At 46.8% G+C, this 20204-nt stretch overlaps 1 protein-coding gene across 1 annotated transcript; it reads left to right on the top strand.

Moving 5' to 3' along the window:
• Positions 1-1851: 1851 nt before the first annotated feature.
• CDC42EP1 (CDC42 effector protein 1) lies at positions 1852-19492 on the top strand. The gene is made up of 3 exons (XM_035128003.3): positions 1852-2096; positions 8108-9164; positions 14196-19492. Exons 2-3 carry the CDS (start codon positions 8747-8749, stop codon positions 15020-15022), a joined length of 1245 nt encoding a protein of 414 aa, XP_034983894.3. The 5' UTR covers positions 1852-2096; positions 8108-8746; the 3' UTR covers positions 15023-19492.
• The last annotated feature ends 712 nt before the right edge of the window (positions 19493-20204 follow it).

Here is a 20204-nt window from a genome sequence, read left to right as displayed (position 1 = left end):
CCGGGCTGGAATATATCCTTGAGTTGTGTTAAAACTCCTTGCTTGATTGCCTTGATGGATGGGCAGATGAACGACGGAGTGTGGGGTGTGTCCTGGCCACACCCACTACTGTTATGTGGCCCCCTTCCGGTTGCCCACAAGTAAATGTGGCCCTCGGGTTGCAAAAGTTTCCCCACCTCTGCCGATACAGCCTGACCTAAATTACAGGGCTTTTGTGAATGGTCCCACCCAGTGCTGGCTCTGACTATCGACACTGGTTTGCAGCACCTGCCCCAAACACCAACCCGTTGCTACATCTGGCCAAATGTCCCCTGCTTCTGTCCCTACTGCATCAAGGACTCAGTAACTGCTACAGACGAGAGTCTCCCATGTACTTACTGGGAGTCACTGCACGGGTGTGTTTGCCCAGGGAACTTTTATCTCAAGACTTAGCAAACTGTTTTCACACATGGAACCCGGTCGTACCAGGTAGGATTTGCATATTTCCAGGATAAGACCTGCAGCGGAAAGTATGTTTTCTGAACTACCTTAAAATGCCTGTACAGGATGCCAGTGTTAGAAAAGAATCAAGGACAAGATAGCAAAGATCTGTGTTTGGTTTGAACCGAGTCCAGAAACAACTTGCTAACCAGTTTTGCTAGAAGAGAATAGTTGTAGTATTATCTCATCTACTGACTCCAGGCCGAAACCTGGTAGCTGCATTCTGAACCAAAGGGCAGTCCCACCTGGAGCTCATTATGGCAATCTGTTCTGGAAGTAACTAGACTCACTATAGTAAGGATGGAGAACTTGTGGCCCTCCAGAGGTGGTGGAGCCCAGCTCCCATCAGCCCCAGCCAGCATGGCCAATATAGACGCAACTGTAAAGGATGGAAAGGTGGGGAGGAGAGGAGACAAGACAAAAGTTTACTGTGTGCTGCACAGCTGAAGGTCTGCGGTGTAAGGCTTATTGAGCATGCATTCTGATTTGCTTGCCCAAAGCTTACACAGAAGTTGCCTGGCCTTCTTTGAGCATTTGTTCTGATTTGATTGTGGGCTGGTTACACATTCATCCTGATTTGCTCCTGGGCTGTTGTTTATCTATGCTTACTGGTGCATCCCATGCATAGGAGCCGACTCCTAGGGGTCGAGGTGTCTTGAGGGGGCCCAAAAATATTTGAGGTGGGTCCAGCGCCCCCCCCCCCAGTTGATGGACATTGCCATTCAAATGTTGCGCACACATCACGTCATGCAATTAATTATGCTGGGCGGGGCCGGGGCCTACTTGTCCCCCCCCCATATTTTATTCAAGTTGGCACCCCTGATTCGACATATTTCAGTGCAACCCCCGGCGCTTTCCTATCCTAACCACAAGAAGTCAAAATGGATTTGTTACGCTAGTGCAACAGAGCGCTTGAAGACACTTGGATGGCGCGCGGACTTAAAACTCCCCGGTATGCGCTTGAATCCCTCCCTCCCATAAAATAATGGACGGAGGGCGTCGAAAAGGACCCCGCTGCGCCACTGCCTGAGATCCACGCTCTCAAGTCCCATGCGCGCTGCTGCTCTTTCCGCACGTGTGGCGCACCGTCTAGTTTCCCCCTCGAGTTTTGGGCGAAAAGTGGGTCTTGTTGGGAGCGCGCGGGAAGAGGCTGGCCCTCTTTCCCACTTCGCGAGGCGGGAGCAGCTAGAATGCCAGACGCTTCGTGAGGCGGAAGTCTCATGTGGAAAGACGGGGGGGGGAAATGGGGCTCAGGAGTTCCTGAATTTCCCCCCTGGCCGGACTTTTGAAATCCATTCCTCCGGACTTCGTTCCCTGACGGCTCCGGATTGGTCAGGGCGGGCTGAAACTCCGCCCCGCGCTCTCCACATCCCTCTCGTGCCTCCTCCAGCGGCTCCAGTGCTGGATGCCCGCGGTGAGGGAACGGAGGGCGAAGGATTTGGGGGTTTCCCACGTCACTGGCATCTCTCGCGGCGAAGGGGCGAAGGGAGGGGGGGCAAGAGTGTAAGAAGACCGCTCTCCCCGTGTTGTGGGCGTGCCAGCAAGTTTGCTGTGGGTGGAACAGATGATCCAAGCTCCTCAGAAAGTCTTCTCTTTTTTTGTCCCCTCACGATAAGGTAAAGTCCAAAAGTTTTGGGTATTTGTATGCGTGTCACGCATGAGGGGTGTGAGGCAGACTGGGCTGGCAAGGGAAAAGTGGAGTTGTGGGGTCTTAAAGGAAATAGAGCTCTATGGCAACTGCTAATAAAATCCTCATCATCATCATAACGGAGGGAAGCTGTAATAGGAAAATGTGGATTTAAAGAGGCCAGGAGGAGAAATGGAAGGCACGTTGTTTGCGGGATGGGCACTGGAAGGAGAAGGAGAGGGACAATGTAAGAGAAAAGAGAAATGTAAGTAAGTTGAAAGGGGATTTGTAGATGGGGAGAAATGAGCAGAGAGGGAAGAAGAGAGAGCAGGGTGGAGAAAGGTCTAAGGAGTCAAGAGGGAGCCATGTCACAGAGGAAAACGGTCACTGAAGCAGAAGTTGTGATGTGTGTGTGCGCTGGGTGAAAGTAGTTTGGATCATCTTTTCTTTGAAGGGTTAAGCAGGCCACTTTGCTTTTTCAGGCAGGAAAGGGAAAAACGGGGGGGGGGAGTGTGTATATCTGAAGGGACTAGGAAGTACTTTGATCAAAGTCTTGTGGCTCCTTAAAAACTAACAAATGTATTATGGCGTAAGTTTCCGTGACTACTATTCACTTCACCAGGTGCATATGAAGTACTTTGACATTCAAAATCAGATAAAAAACCACACACACACACACACACACACACACACACACACACACACATCACTTTGCTTTCAAGGCTTATGAGGCTGACCTTCCAAACTATTCTCCCGATCTGGGCAGGAAAACTGTCTCCAGCGGAAGGGTCTTCTAGACATTTGCTGGTTCCAGTTCCACATGGCTCAGCTGATAGGGCTTTAAGTGTTGCCTAGCAAGGGGAAATGGGCAAGGATTCGTTGCACTCAAAAGTGTGACTCCAAACAGTTCTAGTTCTGTTCTCAGACCGCCTTGAACCATCTCTTTCAGCCTTTGGTGTGCCTACCTTTAGGGAAGCCAATTTGGATTCTAGCTGTTCCAATCAAGGAGACATCTGTATCACTTCCCTTTCACTCTTATTTGAAAGAGAACGATCTCTTGTGACCTCTTTGAACTTTACCAGGTCAAAACTGAAAGCCTAATGGGCAAATAACATGATACATTGATTATGTTTAGTGTGACTATGACAGCAAGCCAGAAGAATCCCCTAAAAAATAAGAGGCTTCATGAAGATGGTGGCCATTTCATGTTGTTCACTCTCTTCTTTCTTTCGGGTTCTTATAATAGGCAGGACTGGGGTGAAGGAAAGCTGGGTGTCCAACCTGAGAGATGCTAGAAAGGGGGGGGGGAGAAAGTACCTGTGCCAACCTGGTGTCCTCCAGATATGTTGAACTACAACTCCCATCAGCAGGGGCATGCAGGGAGTAGTGGCCCAAAACATCTGGAGGGCCCCAGGTTGGGAAAGGCTGTTCTAGACAGATGGCCAGGGTGGCAAATGCTGTAAAGCAATGGCTGCAATCCTATCCACCCATATATGGGAGTGTGCAACTGTTGAACTCATTTGGACGAGCCAAGTAAATACGCTTAGGAGTCCACTGCACATGTGACAGACGAAATACATAGACTGAGGAGCAGAACAAAAGCCATTGTTCATCTGTTGACCACGAGAGCTTTCCTCAAACAAAGGCATCACTGGATGTTTGGCCTCTGAATTCTAGTGAGTGGGAAAGATTTTTGTTGTTTTCCTTCCAGACTAATTTGGTAGTCTCAGCAGTTGAGGCCTAGGTTGGCTGGAAGGAGTAAGAACGAAAGAGGGAGCAGAGCCAAAGATGGAAGATAAGGAGCTCTGTGGAGCCAGTGGCACACTGTGGTTTGGGCATTAGACCAAGGCCTTCCTGCTGCAGGGGAAGGGCACTGCTTGGCATTTGCCACCCGGGGCAGCAAGGACTCAAAGAGTTAGAGTTTGAACTCGTTGTATGTGTCAGGAATTATTTATTGTTTGTTTCATTATATTTTTGCCCTGCCTTTCTTACAAGGAGCTCAGAGTGGCATACATGGTACTTCCCCTCACAACAACCCTGTGAGGTAGGTTTGGTTGAGAGAAAGTGACTGAACTAAGGTCACCCACTGAGCCTCACTAGGAATGCAGGCCTCCTAGCCCAACACTCTAGACCAGGGATAGGGAAGCTGTGGCCTGTAGATGTTCTCCCTCAGTGTTAAACCATGGTTTAATGTGATGCGTCAACCAGGCCATTGTACACAAATAAAATGAATAGGTCCCTACACTCAAATGCACAAATGGACTGAAGTACGAGGGACTTGGAGGGAAAGGGAGAGGACAGACGAGTTGGTGCTTATCCCTGACTGTGCAGTTGCAGAGATATCCCATGAACATGTAAAGGCTACTGTGCAAGCAATGAGAACATACACACTTAGCTTCCTGCAAAAGCTGCCATGTTGGTCACATGATGTAGGGAGTAATAGAAATATAGTACTGTAGCTGCCAACTACAGTACATTCAGGCTTGCTCACTGGCTGCACTTGAATGTGACGTAACAAAAAGCCTGAATGGGCAGCTCTAGACTGACTGGATGCAAGAGATGCCTGGTGCTTTGTACTTGATAATAGTTTGTGGAAGAGGGAATTGCAGCAGGTGCATCTTTTCTCAAACATGCCACACTGTGACAAGACCAGCTGCAAATATTACATTTTCTTCAACGTTGTCAAAGTTACAGGAGATCCCGTTCTCCCTTGGTTCTGGTCACTCCATGTGTCTACCTTAACCAGCACACATTTTTCTTAAAACAGCGTATATTACAGTTCTGTACATTCCCAATTTCTGCTCTTAGCCTGCAAAGAGAGAAGGCTCCAGAGGAAACAAGGCTCAGGTATGCACCCCCTTCTTCTGCAGCCTTTCAGGCAGTATGGTCCACTGATGGCTCTAGACTCCATCATTCCTGAACCTGGTGCCTTCCAGATGTTTTGTACACCAGCTCCCATCAGTCCCAGCTAACATGGCCAAAGGTCTGGGATAATGGCAGTTGTAGTCTAAAACATCAGCACCAGATTTATGAAGGCTGCTCTAGGAAGTGGATTGTATCTCTGTGGTATATAGGGAATGGGAAAACTAAAAGCAAGATAAATTTTCATCAACAGTCCCTTCTTTTTCCCCTGAAAGGACTCCTGTGCTTTTCATAGCTGCATGACACACAGAAAATCCAGCTGGAAATATTCTCAGCATGGAGATACGTTGATAAGAAAAAGCCTGGGACTCTTGAATTTGTGCTTGTTGTGCAGCTGTGAAATGTACAGAAACACTGCCAGAAAAAAGTTGGCAACTGTTATTTACAATAACTGTATTTTAGGTTGCCACTATTTGTTACTGGCAGGGCTTTGGGGCCTTTAACAGCTGCATGATGGGCAGAATTCAACTATTGCATCTCTGTTCTTGGATAAAAGTACACCTATTGAATTTTGGCCCTCCATGCGGCTGTTAAAGATAGGAGAGCTTTGCCATAAAGAAGGTGGCAAAACTGCTAGCACTTCTGATGAAATATTTTATTTTATTTTTTAATATTTGATTATTATTGATACATATTATCTATTTGTCCTGGATTTCTTTTTTGAAAAAGGAAGGTGGGCTACACATATTAAAAATAAACAAACATTGCATCTTGCAAAATAAAAAAAATCCTTCAGTAGCACCTTAAAGACCAACTAAGTTTTTATTTTGGTATGAGCTTTCGTGTGCATGCACACGCACACGAAAGCTCATACCAAAATAAAAACTTAGTTGGTCTTTAAGGTGCTACTGAAGGATTTTTTTTTATTTTGCTTCGACTCAGACCAACACGGCTACCTACCTGTAATTGCATCTTGCATTCCTCACTAGCTCTTGTCATGTGTGAGAGAGAGTATGTTTGAATTAAGCACATGTATTACCTCCCAGGTAGGGCGAGGGTGGAGGCAGGGAGACAGCCATCTTCTCCTGCCCCTGAAGCATTACAACACTTTGGCTTTTGACATGGAGGGTTCTGCTCCATTCCCTGATGCTGGAGAATATGTCTCCCAAAATGCAGGGTGAACAAGCTTTTCAGGGTCAAGGGCCATATTCCCTTGGGGAAAGGTGGTTGGGAGATGGTGGCAGGTGGAGTAAAAAGAAATGGACATCAATTCTCTCTCTCTACCTGTCTCCTCATCATTCATGTATCATCCATCCATTCAGTCTCTCTCCACACACACAAACACCCATTCTCTCTCTCACTTCATTCATTCCTCTTTCCTCTCCATTCATCCACCATTCATTCATTCTTTCTCTCTCCCTGCCCCATCCTGAGTTTGGGTGCTGCGCCAAAGATGGTGAAGGGCTGCATGGAGCTCAGGTGGGCTGTGGGTGGCCCACCTGTGTACAACATTATCAGTAAAGGCAAGCAAGCTCTTTCTTCAGTAGTGATGGAAGCCATAGTTTGTTGGAGAGTGCACATGGTAGAAGAATGTCCCAGGCAGAAGGCACCATCATGTGCTTAAGACAAACTCCTTCCATTATTTAATAAGAAGGATATAGCACTGCTGGCACTGAATGCAAGCAGCAAATAGCAAATCCACTGGGGAGAGGGAGTTGTTGTTGTTACTGCTACTACTACTGCGATCCATCTTGTGATTTTTTTCATGCTGCCTTTCCCTTCCTTCACCCCCATGGGTGACCACCACTTCTGTGTCCTTTTGTAGACAGACAAGGGACACTGGCTACCCAAGGAATGAAGGGCAGTGGGTCACTGTTTTCTACCCCTCCTGGGGTTGGGGGGGGAGGGCAGTCAACGACTATCATAAATCCCAGTTTGAGGTTTTTAATCTTTCATTTGCCAGCTATGTAGATAAGAGGGGCCCTGAGTGAGCAAACATGAGCCAGGGCTGGGAAGGAGACGTGGCCCTGGCACAGAGCATGGCATTCTAGCCTGCCTTGGCACCTGTGCTTTCCAAGGTGATCCGCAAGAGAGGGAACAAATGGAGAGGGGGGGGATATAGCTCCTGAAAAGGCTAAGGGCAGGGCTGGCCCACAAGGCAACAGGCTAAAAAAAAGTCTTCAGCTGAGAAATGGGCATAAGAGCATTTCTTGGGAGCCAGCTCAATGAAAGGAAATTTTATACTGAAATCTGGCAACATGTCAAACCTGTGAACTTTTCGCCGTTGCTGAAATTTCAAACCCTGAGCAAAATACCATTCCGAAACATTTTTAAAATTATGGTTTTCTGTTGTTGTTTTTTTTATATAAAAAAAGTCAGGGCAATGAACAAGGTGAACAGTTGAAGTCAAAACAAAAAAGCATTATCTGCTACAAGCAGTGAGAACCCGCCAGAATAACAGTGCACAACATGCATTGAAAAACAAGTGAGTGGAGAAGCCAACCCACCACACTTCACAGGGCAAGGTCAGGTGTGTCTTCATCTGGGTGCTGCTCCTTTGGAAGGTCCTCCCACCCCACTGAAGCAGGCTTCCCACCCTCCATGAGACACAGAGAAGGGCCTCTCTGGATCTTAAGAAGCAGACAGGACAATATGGAAGGAGATGGTCCCCAAGGTATCCTGGACTTAAGCCATGCCAGGTTTTAAAGGTAATCATTGGTAACCAATGAAACTTCTGCAGGTAAAATAAATTAGGACAACTCCCACCCGCCATCACATTTTGTTTCAGACTACCTTGTTGGCCATCCTGAACCATGCTAGCAGAGTGGGGAGATAAGGGAGAAAGTTATTTTTACCTGCTTATTGGAAGGCCTTGTGCCTTCTCCACAACAATATTGCACTAAATATCAACCACGAGAGCACTAAAGCATAACAGGCAGAAAACCTCACCCACCTGGTGGGGCATCTGAGAAGAAGTCCTATTTAATGGGCCCCGTGGAGCACAATGCAAAAAGTGCGCTTTTGCTACACAAGTTGTGCAACAAGAAGCAGTTGAGCAAAGTCTCACTTCTGAGGTTTTCAGTTTCGGACCATCTCAGCTCAGGAGCCTCACCTTCATTTCTGTCTTTTTTTTTTCAGAACTTCTTACAGCAGGAATCCAGGATCAAGGCATTTGACCTAAGATTGTCACTCTGGCTCTGGCGACCTGTTGTCCCATCTGTTAGCCAGCTCCCATACCGGTGGGAGGTGGAATAAGAGAAGCGGGGAGAGAGAAAGAGCAGGCGGAAGAAGAGTTAGCGGATTAACATTAATCCTCCAGCTTTGCACACTTCCAGCCAGACAGGAACAACGACCGGTGTAACAACAGCCTCCTTGATAACTGCTTCTCCGCCCTTCTGTCCAAGGAGAGAGAGAGAGAGAGACAGGGGTTCCGCTCTACACACATCCTCTGCATTCCTGAAGGCCCAAACCTGGAAGAAACAAATTGGGCTGGTGGCTTCCTTAAAGCTGTGAAGAGGCGCTTTCTAGGGGGTCTACAGAGGTGGGTGGAAACCAGGTGCCCACACCCAGCTGGAAACCTAGAAGTTCTATGTTGGTCTTCAATAGGTCGGAAGAAAGACCTCTGAAGCAAGCAAGAAAGCAAGAGGGACAAGTGATGGAGGGATCCTGGACTGTGACCAGTCACTGAGACACAAACACCTCCAGAGTTGTGCCCACCTCTCTTGAACGGCACCTCGCTGTGTTTCTGAGACAGTGTTTCGATAAACGGGCTAGGAGATGAGTCTCGGGAAGCTGCCGGTGATTGGTTGGGTGTCTGGCTCCCACAGCAAGCGCCGTCTCAAAGTGGAGCTGACGCCGGACATGATCAGCCCACCGCTGGGAGACTTCCGCCATACCATGCATGTGGGTCGTGGCGGCGATGCCTTTGGGGACACTTCCTTCCTCAGGAACCATGGCGGCGAGGATGCCAAGCCCAACAACTTCTTTGCTCGGACACTGTGGCACGTGAGGAGGAGCCCGCTAAGGAGCCGAGGAAGCAGGAACAAGGATGAGGCCTCTCCTACGCCCCCTGCCATCTCGCCCATCATCAAGAATGCTGTATCACTGCCGCAGCTGAATGAAGGAAGCTACGGGAGTGATGGCTTTGGAGTACCCTTTGCCTTCAAGAGCACTCCCAACAGCTTCTCTGGCTATGGTAGGTGGCATCTGGTGATGGGTTGGTTTGTCTTGCTTCACAACCTTTGCTGTGCCATAGTTTTCTTAGGTGTGCAATCAAAACAATCCCACGCATATGCAAATACTTCGTTATTGAATACTTTTGAGATTTCTGTATATTTAGGAGTGCTGTGCATGTTTAAGGGCAGCGTACTGAACTTGGCCTCTTCCGTAATAGCACAACTATTCTTCATCTCTCTTTCTCTGTCTGCTCCATTAAATCTCTTTCCTTCAGTTATTTCACTTGTTGCAACACAAGTCTGCAGCTTGCTGTACTAACAAATCAGTACTTTCTCCTGAGTCATTGCAACGTGTCCAATAACCAACATGAAATGACAGGCTTGCAGAGTTGTTCCACGGGCATCACCGGCAAACATGACTGTACATATGTTTAGGTCTAGAGGACTTTAAAGTGAGTAACATAATATAAAATAAAAGCTAAGGAGATTGGAGGTTTTTGGTTGGGACGTAGCACTCCAGGGCTCTGAGTGTTTTCATGTATCCCCCTCCCCCAAGAAAGCAAATGGTAGCAAAGCATTTAAGTATGCGCCATAGATCTCATCAGTTTCCTTGGGATGGCTTTTCCAATATACTTCCACCAGTGTACAAGCAGTGATATTTCTGCCAAGTCATGCAATCCCAGAATGCACTGGGCATAGTCCTGGCACCATTAAGAAGAGGCTAGAAATAGCTACCTATGTTTTCTGGTCTACCCAGTTCTCCACAGAAGTCTGAAAGACTGATGATGGGAAACATGGTTTGGAAAAAAAAACAAGGGAAAAGGAAAGGAAGGGGCAGGGTATATCTCTCATTGCAACTATACATGCTGTTGGTGAATATTACAGGATAGGATAGCAGAGTCCCTGGATATTTTCAGGAATGACTAATGTTTCAGAGACGTCTTATTTTCCTAAGAGTAAACATTAGGTCAGTGCGGTGCATAGGGTCTTCTATAAGACAGCTACTGATTTTTTCTTGTTTGCTTGCATACCTCCACTACCCTGGCTTATTGACTAGCTTATTCCTTTTTTCTCTCATCTGTTTCTTCATTGTTTACTTTAAATCAAAGCGCTACTCTCTGAAGTCCTTTGCTGATTTATTTTCTTTCTTTCTTTCTTTCTTTCTTTCTTTCTTTCTTTCTTTCTTTCTTTCTTTCTTTCTTTACCATGTTACTAGCAAATAAGCAAGCTTAACTTTGCAAGAACTAAACTGGTATAAATTAGAGCAAAATAAATAAGAGCAACAAGATCAGCTTTGCAGACATCATGAGCAAGCCAAATAAGATTAAAATGTACTAGCAGACCAGGAGAGAAAAATAATTGATGTCTGCTGTACTGAGAACAGTAGCAGACAGTTATATGTGGCACCATGGCTCACCTGGCCTCTCATTGGTCACATTGCTGCTGCTTACCAGGAAGTAATGGGGGAGGGGAGAAGTGGGTGTGGTGCAAACACACCAGCAGGAGTGCTGGATTGTCCCTGCCAGTGTGTTTGCACCATGTTGGCCTTGCCACTGCCTCACCTCTCCACGCTAAGCAGCAGCAGTGCAAGCAACTGGAAGTAAGGTGAGCAGCAACACCCCACCCCACCCCACCAACTGCAAATGGCGACAGTATGGAGCATCCTAAGGGGAGGATAGTGCTATTGCTGTCCTTGCTAGAGTTGCCAGGTCAGGTCAGGAGCATCCCAGACCCTGAGATTTCAGGGCCCAAACCAAATACCTTGGGGTGGCCCTTGGTGATGTCATGGAGATGGGTCCTGGAGACAGAGGTTAATTGGGAGAGGAGAGGAGAGGAGGGGAGATGCGCACACAGTGTGTCTATGCTATAATTTGCAGCCAGCTCATGCCAGACTGAAACTTGCAAGCTGCATGCACTATCTTCTAAATATATTATTATTATTATTATTATTATTATTATTATTATTATTATTATTATTATTAAATGCAGCCTTGCCCACTTGGAGATTCAAGCCTTTCACCCACGACCTGGAGAGGGCCAGGCAAGCCCTTCAAGTCTGGAAACTCTAGTCTTCACTTCTACCTCATCTGCATGCTCAGTGTTATTTGTGGAAAAACCCTGCACATTTACAAATTGTAACTCTGGAAAAGACAGATTACCCCCAACTGGCATACAGAACATATGTGTGTATCATTTGCACAGCATGGAAAAACTTTCCACAACTTATGCTGAATGTGTGGGTGCAAGTAAAGCTAGTGTAACACTTTTGCTTTTAAAATATATTTGATTTGTGATTGGAATCAAGATAACTAATGAGTCTTGCTTGTCATTGTTCCCATGTAAGCCATACTGGCAGCCTTTTCAGTTTAGATTTTTTTAAAATAATAATAATATGTGAAACAAAAACTGGCTGGTATTTTACTGGCATTACTTTAGGGGTTAGCAAGTGTGGAAGAGAAGGAAATAAAAGACGGAGAAAGAAGTCTAAGGCTTCAGTCCTGTGCCCAATTGTTTTGGAAGTCTTAAATGTGCAAATGCAGTGGAGCTTATTTCACTGTCACATAATTTAGGATTGGGCTGCACATCGGTTTCCTGGTTTGTCCAGTATCGTCAGATAGTCATGGACATGTAAGGTGATAGTTAAATAATTTGGGAGCAGCCTTGTCAGAAGCTCTGGAAAAGCCTGTCTTTTTTGTCTCGAGTCTGGATGTTTGTCTCAGGCAACAAATGCCAAACATGCAGCTGTTGGGCAATAGGACTGTGTGTGTGTTTTGGGTAAGGAATTTGCAGCATGTTTGGCAGAGGAGAAAGGAAGAGAGGGGGATATGGGGGAAAGGTGACAGTAACATGGGGGCCCTGGAACAGAGAGTATTGAACGGAGGGAGAAGCAGACAGAGAGAGTACAATAGGGCAACCCTGCTCCATTGGCAAAACGCATTGCTCCCCTAAAAGGGAGAACCTAGACTTCCACTAACCAGCATAACTAAAGCTTCTAGCCCTATGGTGATTTGAGCTCAAAGCTTGGCATAGCAGCTAGCCTGACTTTCACTGCTTAAACAGAGACGCTGCTTGCTCTGTCTAGACTCTGCATGCCCAATACGAAATGCCCACACTGCAGCATTTGCACTGAGGTGGGACTAGGAGGGAGGTGAATAATGGTCTCTGTTCTGAGCTCCTGTTGCTGCAGAATGGCTTTCCCCCAGCTGCCTGGCCCCCTCTAGCATTGCTGGCGCCTGCCTGGCTTTCATCAAGGCAGAGAGCAGGGCAATGCTGCCCTCTGTTGAACATTGCAAGCCATGCAGCAGTTGCCGCACGCACATCCTTCTGCCCCCAGATTTCTTCATACCGTATCGCCTTTCCTTTTCACCCAGATTAATTCCAGCTTTATGAGTAAAAGAGAAGCCTGGTCAGTCATTCAAATGTAGACCTGGTTCCCCATTCTCTCCAATTTATCCAGCCAATATTGCAGTGCAATCAAGCCTGCAATCCCATTGCTTGCTATTTATTTGTGGTGCGGCCAACCCTATGATTTCATCACTCAGACCAAACATCCCTGGTGCAGAATTCGCCCTGCTCTTACACAAAAGACTGAAGCTTATTCACAAAGGCTATTAACTTAAAAGTGATCAAAGTATATTTAAACCAGTGAGCCCCACACTACTTGTTGTAGCACTTGAGAGGGACTGGAGAGTGCCTTGAGTTATTAGGCAGTTATTGAATCGCCCATCAGTTTGTGCAAGCAAGGCAGCATCGATACCCCTCTTTCTGCCTCTGTATGGAAAGTGATAGTATCCTGATAGAGGACACAGCCCACCCTACAGCTGACAGGCATAGAGGCAGGGGTAGCCAATGCTGTGGTTGGACTCGCAGCTCCCATCAGCCCCAGCCAGTATGGCCAATGGCTGGAGTTTATGGGAGATGGAGTCCAGCAACAGCTGGAGGGAACCACCTTGGATACCCCTGGCTTGAGGTGATGTAAGAAGCATCCTTCTTCTTATTCCAAAATCTTGGTATTTCACCCCTGAGCCATGACTGATTGGGCAAAGGAAAAGTATTAACTAGCCTGCCCCCCCCCCCTAACTCCAAGGTAAACACCTTTCTCCTACCGTTCTGGGAGCTGACTGAATAAATGATGTGTTTTTGTGAAAGTACATTGTGCCTCCAAGATGGAAAAACACCCTCTGCCCTGGTTTTCAAAAGTTTGGGAAGCTCAGGCCACAGAGTTTTATTTGCCAAAGGATGGAAAAGACAAGCAAGAAAAGTGGTGTGCCATTATCATACTGAGATGTCACATATTTCCTCTCCTCTCTACATCTGATACAGACTCTGTTGGAGGGAGGGGGGATACCGGGTGAGCTCAGGGATGAACCATTTGCTCTTGGCACCGAGAGCTGCTCATTGGAAATAGCTCATAAGCCACTGAGCTGTGGCTAATTTGCATATTTTAGTTGCATGCTATTAACACAACATGCATGAGCATAGCAAATGTGAATCAACATTAGCTTGACACAGTGCGCTCGTTCTACGATAACCTCATCTTGAAATTGCTATCCTCTGATGCAAAGAAACCTTGACTAAGCACTTGAAAAGCAGCAAAACTGGGTCTTAGAAGCCATATCAGTTGTCAAACGTAATAAATGTGGTCTTCATTCTGACATGCTTGCTTAGTTTTTACCCTTCTTTTGCTATCACATCTGTTAACATCTCTCCAATTGTGAGGGACAGAGACTCGCAGCGTTTTAAAAAGAAGGATTGGGCCACACGAAACAGCTTTCCCTTTCCCTGGAGACTAATGCTGACCCATCCCTATGTTTTGCATCATATATGGATAAGAGGATTGCCATCCTACACCAGCCTCCCCCAACCTGATTCTCCCTAGAAGTTGTTAGATTACAATTCCCATCCTAATGGATGTGGGGGTGCTGGGTGTTACATTCAAAAACATCTGACGGGCACCACATTGGAAAAGGCTGCCCTGTGCTCTCGTGTGTACTACAAAGGACAGGTTCTCCCATGTTTTGTTCTCACCATTGGTTTCACTGCCTTTTCAGGAGTGGAATCTGGATTCTGCACCATCCCTCGTGTTCCTCGCTCAGAGAAGACCCAGGAAAGCTCCCACCGTGCCGAACCGGCGCTGAATCGCTCAGACTCCTTGCTGTCTTTCCGCCTTGACCTTGACCTTGGCCCCTCCCTGATGAGTGAACTCCTTCATGTCATCAGCTTCTCGGGAGATCACGGTCGCAGCAACGTGGAAGAGGAGGAAAGAGGGGAGAGCAAAAATTCAGCCTGCAGCGACACTGCCTCACCTCTTCGCCCAGAGGACACCAGTGGGGAGGACTCATTGCCCTGGAGACCAGGATCTCTTCACGCTAAAAGTGAAGAGAGCAAAACTGCACCAAGCTTTTGGGTTCACTCCGAGGCCAGTTCACCACTGGTGCAATCAGTTTGTGCCAATGGGGATTTTCATTCCAGAGAGTCGTCACAGGAAGGGTCACCCTGCTCTAGGGGAAAGAACCCGCCCTCTGAGCTGGGAGCAGTGCCGAAGGAAACCCACTGGCAAGGGCACCAGAATGGCTGTGACATGGAAGCAGGAGAATTCAACCAGGCAGCCCAGGTTTTAGCTTCCTACCGCAGCCTGCAGCAGCGAGAAGAGCCAAGAAACCAAGCCTCATGGGAAAGCCCAGATGCCAACATGTGGCGATTGAAGGCTGAACAGCAGGAACGCAAAGCCAGATGGCACCACAGAGCAGATGAGGAGGAAGACGAGGAGGAGGAGGAGGAAGAAGAGTTCTACAGAGATGGGGCAAGCATTGCTAGGGAGGGGCACAGTGATTCCTTTGACTATGTTGATGAGGAGGACGATGAAGTGAAGGTTTGAACAGCTGTAGCTGCTCTCTTGTGACCTCCCATCACACTTCCAGGAGAGACCGGTGTTAAAGGGAACTATGCACCTTGCAGGCCAACTGATGTGTGAACTCACAGGGTTAGCCTTCTTTGGAGATGTTCTAGGTGGTGATAGGCCGGTGAAGGAGGGAGCTCAGTTATCTGCTTTGCTCTCCTGCTCCTCCTTCCGGCTTTGGTGGTCTAAAGAAAGGGACAGAAGTAAAGCAGAACCATACAATGGAGATGGCCAGCCCTTGTTGCTCTTTCATTGAGGTCATCGCTCTGCAATGCAGCCAGCAATTTACAGGTGTTAATGAGTTCACATTTCCCTTTAACCCCTTTGACTGACTGATTCTGTCACTGCAAATTGTGCCATGACCCCTCCATGGCCTGGTAAAAAGAATTTATCCTTAAGGAAAGAGGGGGGGAACCAAGGAGACTCTGCACACCACTATCAAACAATTATAAGAAGGAAAGTTTTTTGAAAAGGGAGCAAACCTGAGGTCTAGGTGGAACAGGAAAACCCAAAAGATGCTAGGCTTCCTTCAGTCCTAAGGCAACATTATTCACCTATCAGGAGATACTTATGTCCTCTGCTTGAGGTAAAGATCACAGTAACTAATCTTCCAGTCCAATATTCGAACATCAAACCATCCAAGATGTCCTCTCTCCTCTGATTATAAGGAACACCAGACTTGGATTGGATTTGATCTCAAACTGTCTCTTTGGTGTTCCATCCATTTCTTCATTTACTGAAACCTGGATTGGACCTGGTCTGTTTATCCTTCCTTTTGCAGTCTAGTGAGGAAATGTACATTTTGGTCTTCTATGAGGTATCACTCTGAGCTCATTCCAGGGAAGCCTATCTATGAAGTTGTTATTCACCCTGCTTCCAGGGATTGCACAGGAATTCAGTTCAGGATCCTCCATTTTGTGTAAGTGTAGGAATCCAATTCACAAAATGGGAGACAGAGGGAGACCTCTTTTCACCCTGCTCCCTGGGTCTCCTAAAGCAGGAATAGGGCATGTAAGGCCCATAAGCCATACCTGTTGTTGTTTTTTAACTGTGTCCTCAGCACTCACAGCCTCCCTGCCATTTTGGTAGCTCACCCACAGGCTGTTTGTTCTGGAAGAAAAGCACTTCTCAGGGTATAGCTGGGTGTAGCCCCTCAGTCTGCCTTAACATGCCTAACTTGTCCCACATGGGAAACATGTGGCGCTCCAGATGTTGGAACCAAATTCCCACCAGCCCTAGCCAACATGGCCAATGGGCAGGATGATGGGAGATGGAATCTAAAAACATATGGTTTCCCCCATCCCTGTCCTCAAAGATGTGGCCTCGGGGGGCCATTCAGACAAACATAATGGCATTATCGAGTCCTCGAAGACTGCACCCCACCTCAAGTTTCACTAACAAAGTGGGGAGAAGTACGTTTGAAATGTACCTCACAGGAAATATTCTCCCACAGCAATGATTTCCCACCCCAGAAAGAGTGAATATGGTCAAGCCTTCTCTTTGAGCTGGTAAATTACACTTAGGGGTGGTTTTGGCGGGGAAACACCTCATGTGAAACATGAGGTGGGTCACTCTGAATGATCTCATGAGGCACATTTTGAAGAGGTCCTGACAGAAAAGCCTGGGAGTTGTTGTCATCTTCTCCTAGCATAGTAACAACATTAGAATCAGGCTCCAAAGTACAACTCTCCCCTTGCCCCCCACTCTGCATATTTTAGGAGATACTAATACACAGCCTTTTCCCAGCCCTGTCTGCATTTTTCTGTGGTCAAATCACTCTGCTCTCAAGAAACTATTTAGATGATAAACAAAAGGGATGAGGCGGATGCCAAAGAGCGAAGGCTTGGTATTCAGAGGACATACCAGCCATGAGGAAGAAGTCATTGTACAGCATCTGATATGGCTGCCAGTAAGAATCAGAATGCACCACACAACATGATTTCCCATAGAGATCATGTTTAGAAAGACCCAAGAAGATGCATTTTTGTTGCTCTCCCTCCCTGACTCAGTTACTGCAAAAAGATTCCATAAAGTTTGTTGTCTTGGTGCCTAGCTCGGTTGACTCAAGCAAACACCAGTCCAGAGTAGGGTCTCTCTGCCCTTCTCCCCAGTGTTTGGGAGGGACAGATAATGCAAAGGAGTCTTTTCTTGCACATAATATATACCCTTCAGGAGCTCTTTTCTCCCCGATTCTGTCCAGCAAGGTCCGGTATTGTATACTGTTTGTATACTGCTAGTTCTGTCCAAGAGCGTTAATGATTAGAGCACACAATTTCTCCAAGGGCTTGGGGAACCCTTGCCTGTCCTTTCCTGTCCTTCCTGGTGTCTCTGCTCAACAAGGGGTGTTGGATCACAGCATTCCACGTGTCCTCTGGTTTAGATGCCTCTTGGCAATGCCGCCTCTCTGGAATGAGCCCGTTCTCCCCGACGCTCACACAGAGAGGTTTTTGTGCCAAGGCAGAGATTTCTGGGGGATGAGGTCACAAAGCTTGTCCCTCACAGCACTCTGATTGTTCAACGAGCTGGCAGTGGGCTGGAGGAAGCCCATTCCTGCAAACACTGCCAAGGAGATCTATGTGGCTGGAGCAGGGAGAGGAAAGCAGGAAGTAACAGCAGGAATATAGTAGGCAAGCACTGTGGAGGAAGGCTTCGCCAATGGCTGTTCCTCACTCCCGTGGGTTTTGACTTGCTGACCTCAACCCACTGGTGGCCTGAGGAACTTGAAGAGTTGCAGTTGCAGTTATACGTGAATGGCATTTGTGGGGAGATTCAATACTCTGCTCACACTGGTATTCCAGGGCTGGTCATCCTGGTAGTTACTGCTGGGTTCTAGGAAGCACTGGGTTAAATCTAACAGCCAGACTAGATACAGGTAGGTAGCCGTGTTGGTCTGACGTAGTTGAAACAAAATAAAAAAAATTCCTTCCAGTAGCACCTTAGAGGCCAACTAAGGTTGTCATGGTATGAGCTTTTATGTGCATGCACACTTCTTCAGATACCACTTCAGATATTCTTCAGATCCTTATTAAGATACCTCTTCTTCAGATACTTCTTCAGATAGTATATGAAGAAGTGTGCATGCACACGAAAGCTCATACCAATGGCAAACTTAGTTAGCCAGACTAGACGTGGTGTTAAGTGTGTCTTTGCATTTAACATGCACTTTTTAAAAAAGGAAGCTGCCTTATACTGTCAGCTAATTGGCCCACCAAGCTGAGTATTATCTCCACTGATGGGTAGTGGTTCTCCAGAGTTTCAGGTGGGTGTTTCTCAGCACTACCTGGGAAGGCCAGGGCTTGAACCTAGACCCCCAGCATACAAACATTCCCACTGAGCTACAGCCCTTGTCGTCAAAGGAAGTTTTGCTCCCAAGGCGAACAGCAGTTTCGAAGGATTTTTTTGTCAGGACAACAGCAGGGAAAGAAAGAGTTACTCTCCTCCACTCTGCCTGCTGTTGTGCAAGTAGTTATCAGACATACATGCCACAGCTGCTAATTGCATTGTATATTATGTGTGTAAATGTTAAATGCAACGGCACATTTAAGAACACGTCTAGTTTAGGCCTAAAGCAGGGATAAGCAACCTTTTTTTTTTTTGCCTGTGGGCAAACCAGAGAAAAGTGTTGCTGCAAGACACCATGCTCACACCAAAACCAAGCACGCATAAATACATGGCAACTACACACACATGCAAACTCCCCCCTCTGCCAGCAATTAGACTTGGGGGGGGGAGAGTGTTGTTGCTTCCTTTTGCAACCCCAGTGGAGGTAATCTTCCTGGAGAGTGAGGATGGGGAGGCAAGAGTTATTCTTCCCTCCCCAAGCTCCAATAATCAGGATGATCGCTTCCCCTCCACGACGATTAGGCTGCTGTATTATTATTAATTTATTAAATTTTTATACCTTCCTTCATCAGAACACCACAGGGCAGTTTACAACATAAAAGGGGGAAAATATGAATCTTCAAAGCCTAATTGTGGTACGGGTGTGTGTGTGGATTTTTGGTGGTGGTGGTGGTGTCACAAGCCACCCTCTCCACATTGCCCTTGGCTCCACAATTAGCCTTGGAAAAAAGCTTTCCACTGGCTCCAATTTCCATTGGCTTAATTTCAGCAGGCAGGGAAACTGAACCTTGTGGGTGCCAGTGAATGTGTCTGTGGGTGGGTGTGGGCCCATGGGTGTCATGTTGGCAACCCATGCCACAAGGGATTGACGGTGTGTGAAAAATCAGTCACCCACTGGAGCTTCCAGAGCTTCCTAGCCATTGTTCTATATGTTATAGGGAAGCAGAGAGGGGACCTTGTGCTGCTTGCTCTTGACAAACATCTCTCCAAGATCTTTCAGCTGTATCTGATAAGCTTCAAGCCAAAGATTTCCCCCCTTCTGTGTATTCCTTGCACTTATTACTGTTCTCAATATTACGATTTTTATACACATATATTATATACTGATTGGTGATGTGGTAGTCTTTTTTTCCCCTTTGAGACTGGGACAACTTTAGGGATCTAGAATAAGGGTCCTTGGTTGCAAGACCCACCCATGTACCCTACACCAACATATCACACCCATTCAGAGTTCATCCTGCAGTTTCCTAACAACTGAAGTCTCCTTCCTTTGGCTAGTAAAATGGTGATGAGACTGGGGATGAATGAATGACTAATGATTTTACCAGACTCCTAGGAAGAGTCTGATTGAACAGCGTTCTTTGGTTGTGAGTCTACATGATGCATCAGAGGTTAGTTACCCAAATACTCAGAACCACAGAAGAAGCATTCTTCTTTCTTGCAGCAACACATGCCCCAGAATTCTCAACCTCTTTTTGCCTTATAGCCAACCTAGTTCACGAATGTTAACAGCCCCCTTGAAAAGCATCTTTTGCAGGCCTCAGCCTTTGTGTTTCTTACCCTGACTTCCTGCACCAGTAAGTTTAAAAGGGAGGAGGTGCATTTGAAAAGATGCTTTTAAAAAGATTCACAAACACAGATAATTCACAATCCCATTTCAGGCCCACCACCATCTTGGCCCAATATGTGTATTTGTAGAACGGTTCAACAAATACGTATTCAGTGCTGATTTAAAAAAAAAATGGGGACTGGGGAGAATTAAGTTCACAGTCCTCAGAGGAACAAGTATTATGTGGGCTGGTAATGTGCAAAGATTCAC

Source organism: Zootoca vivipara, chromosome 9 (genome assembly GCF_965207765.1).
Source record: "Zootoca vivipara chromosome 9, rZooViv2.hap1.1, whole genome shotgun sequence".
Classification (NCBI taxonomy): Eukaryota; Metazoa; Chordata; class Lepidosauria; order Squamata; family Lacertidae; genus Zootoca; species Zootoca vivipara.
Note: the sequence above shows the minus strand (reverse complement) of the source record. Positions and strands in the feature narration are given on the sequence as shown.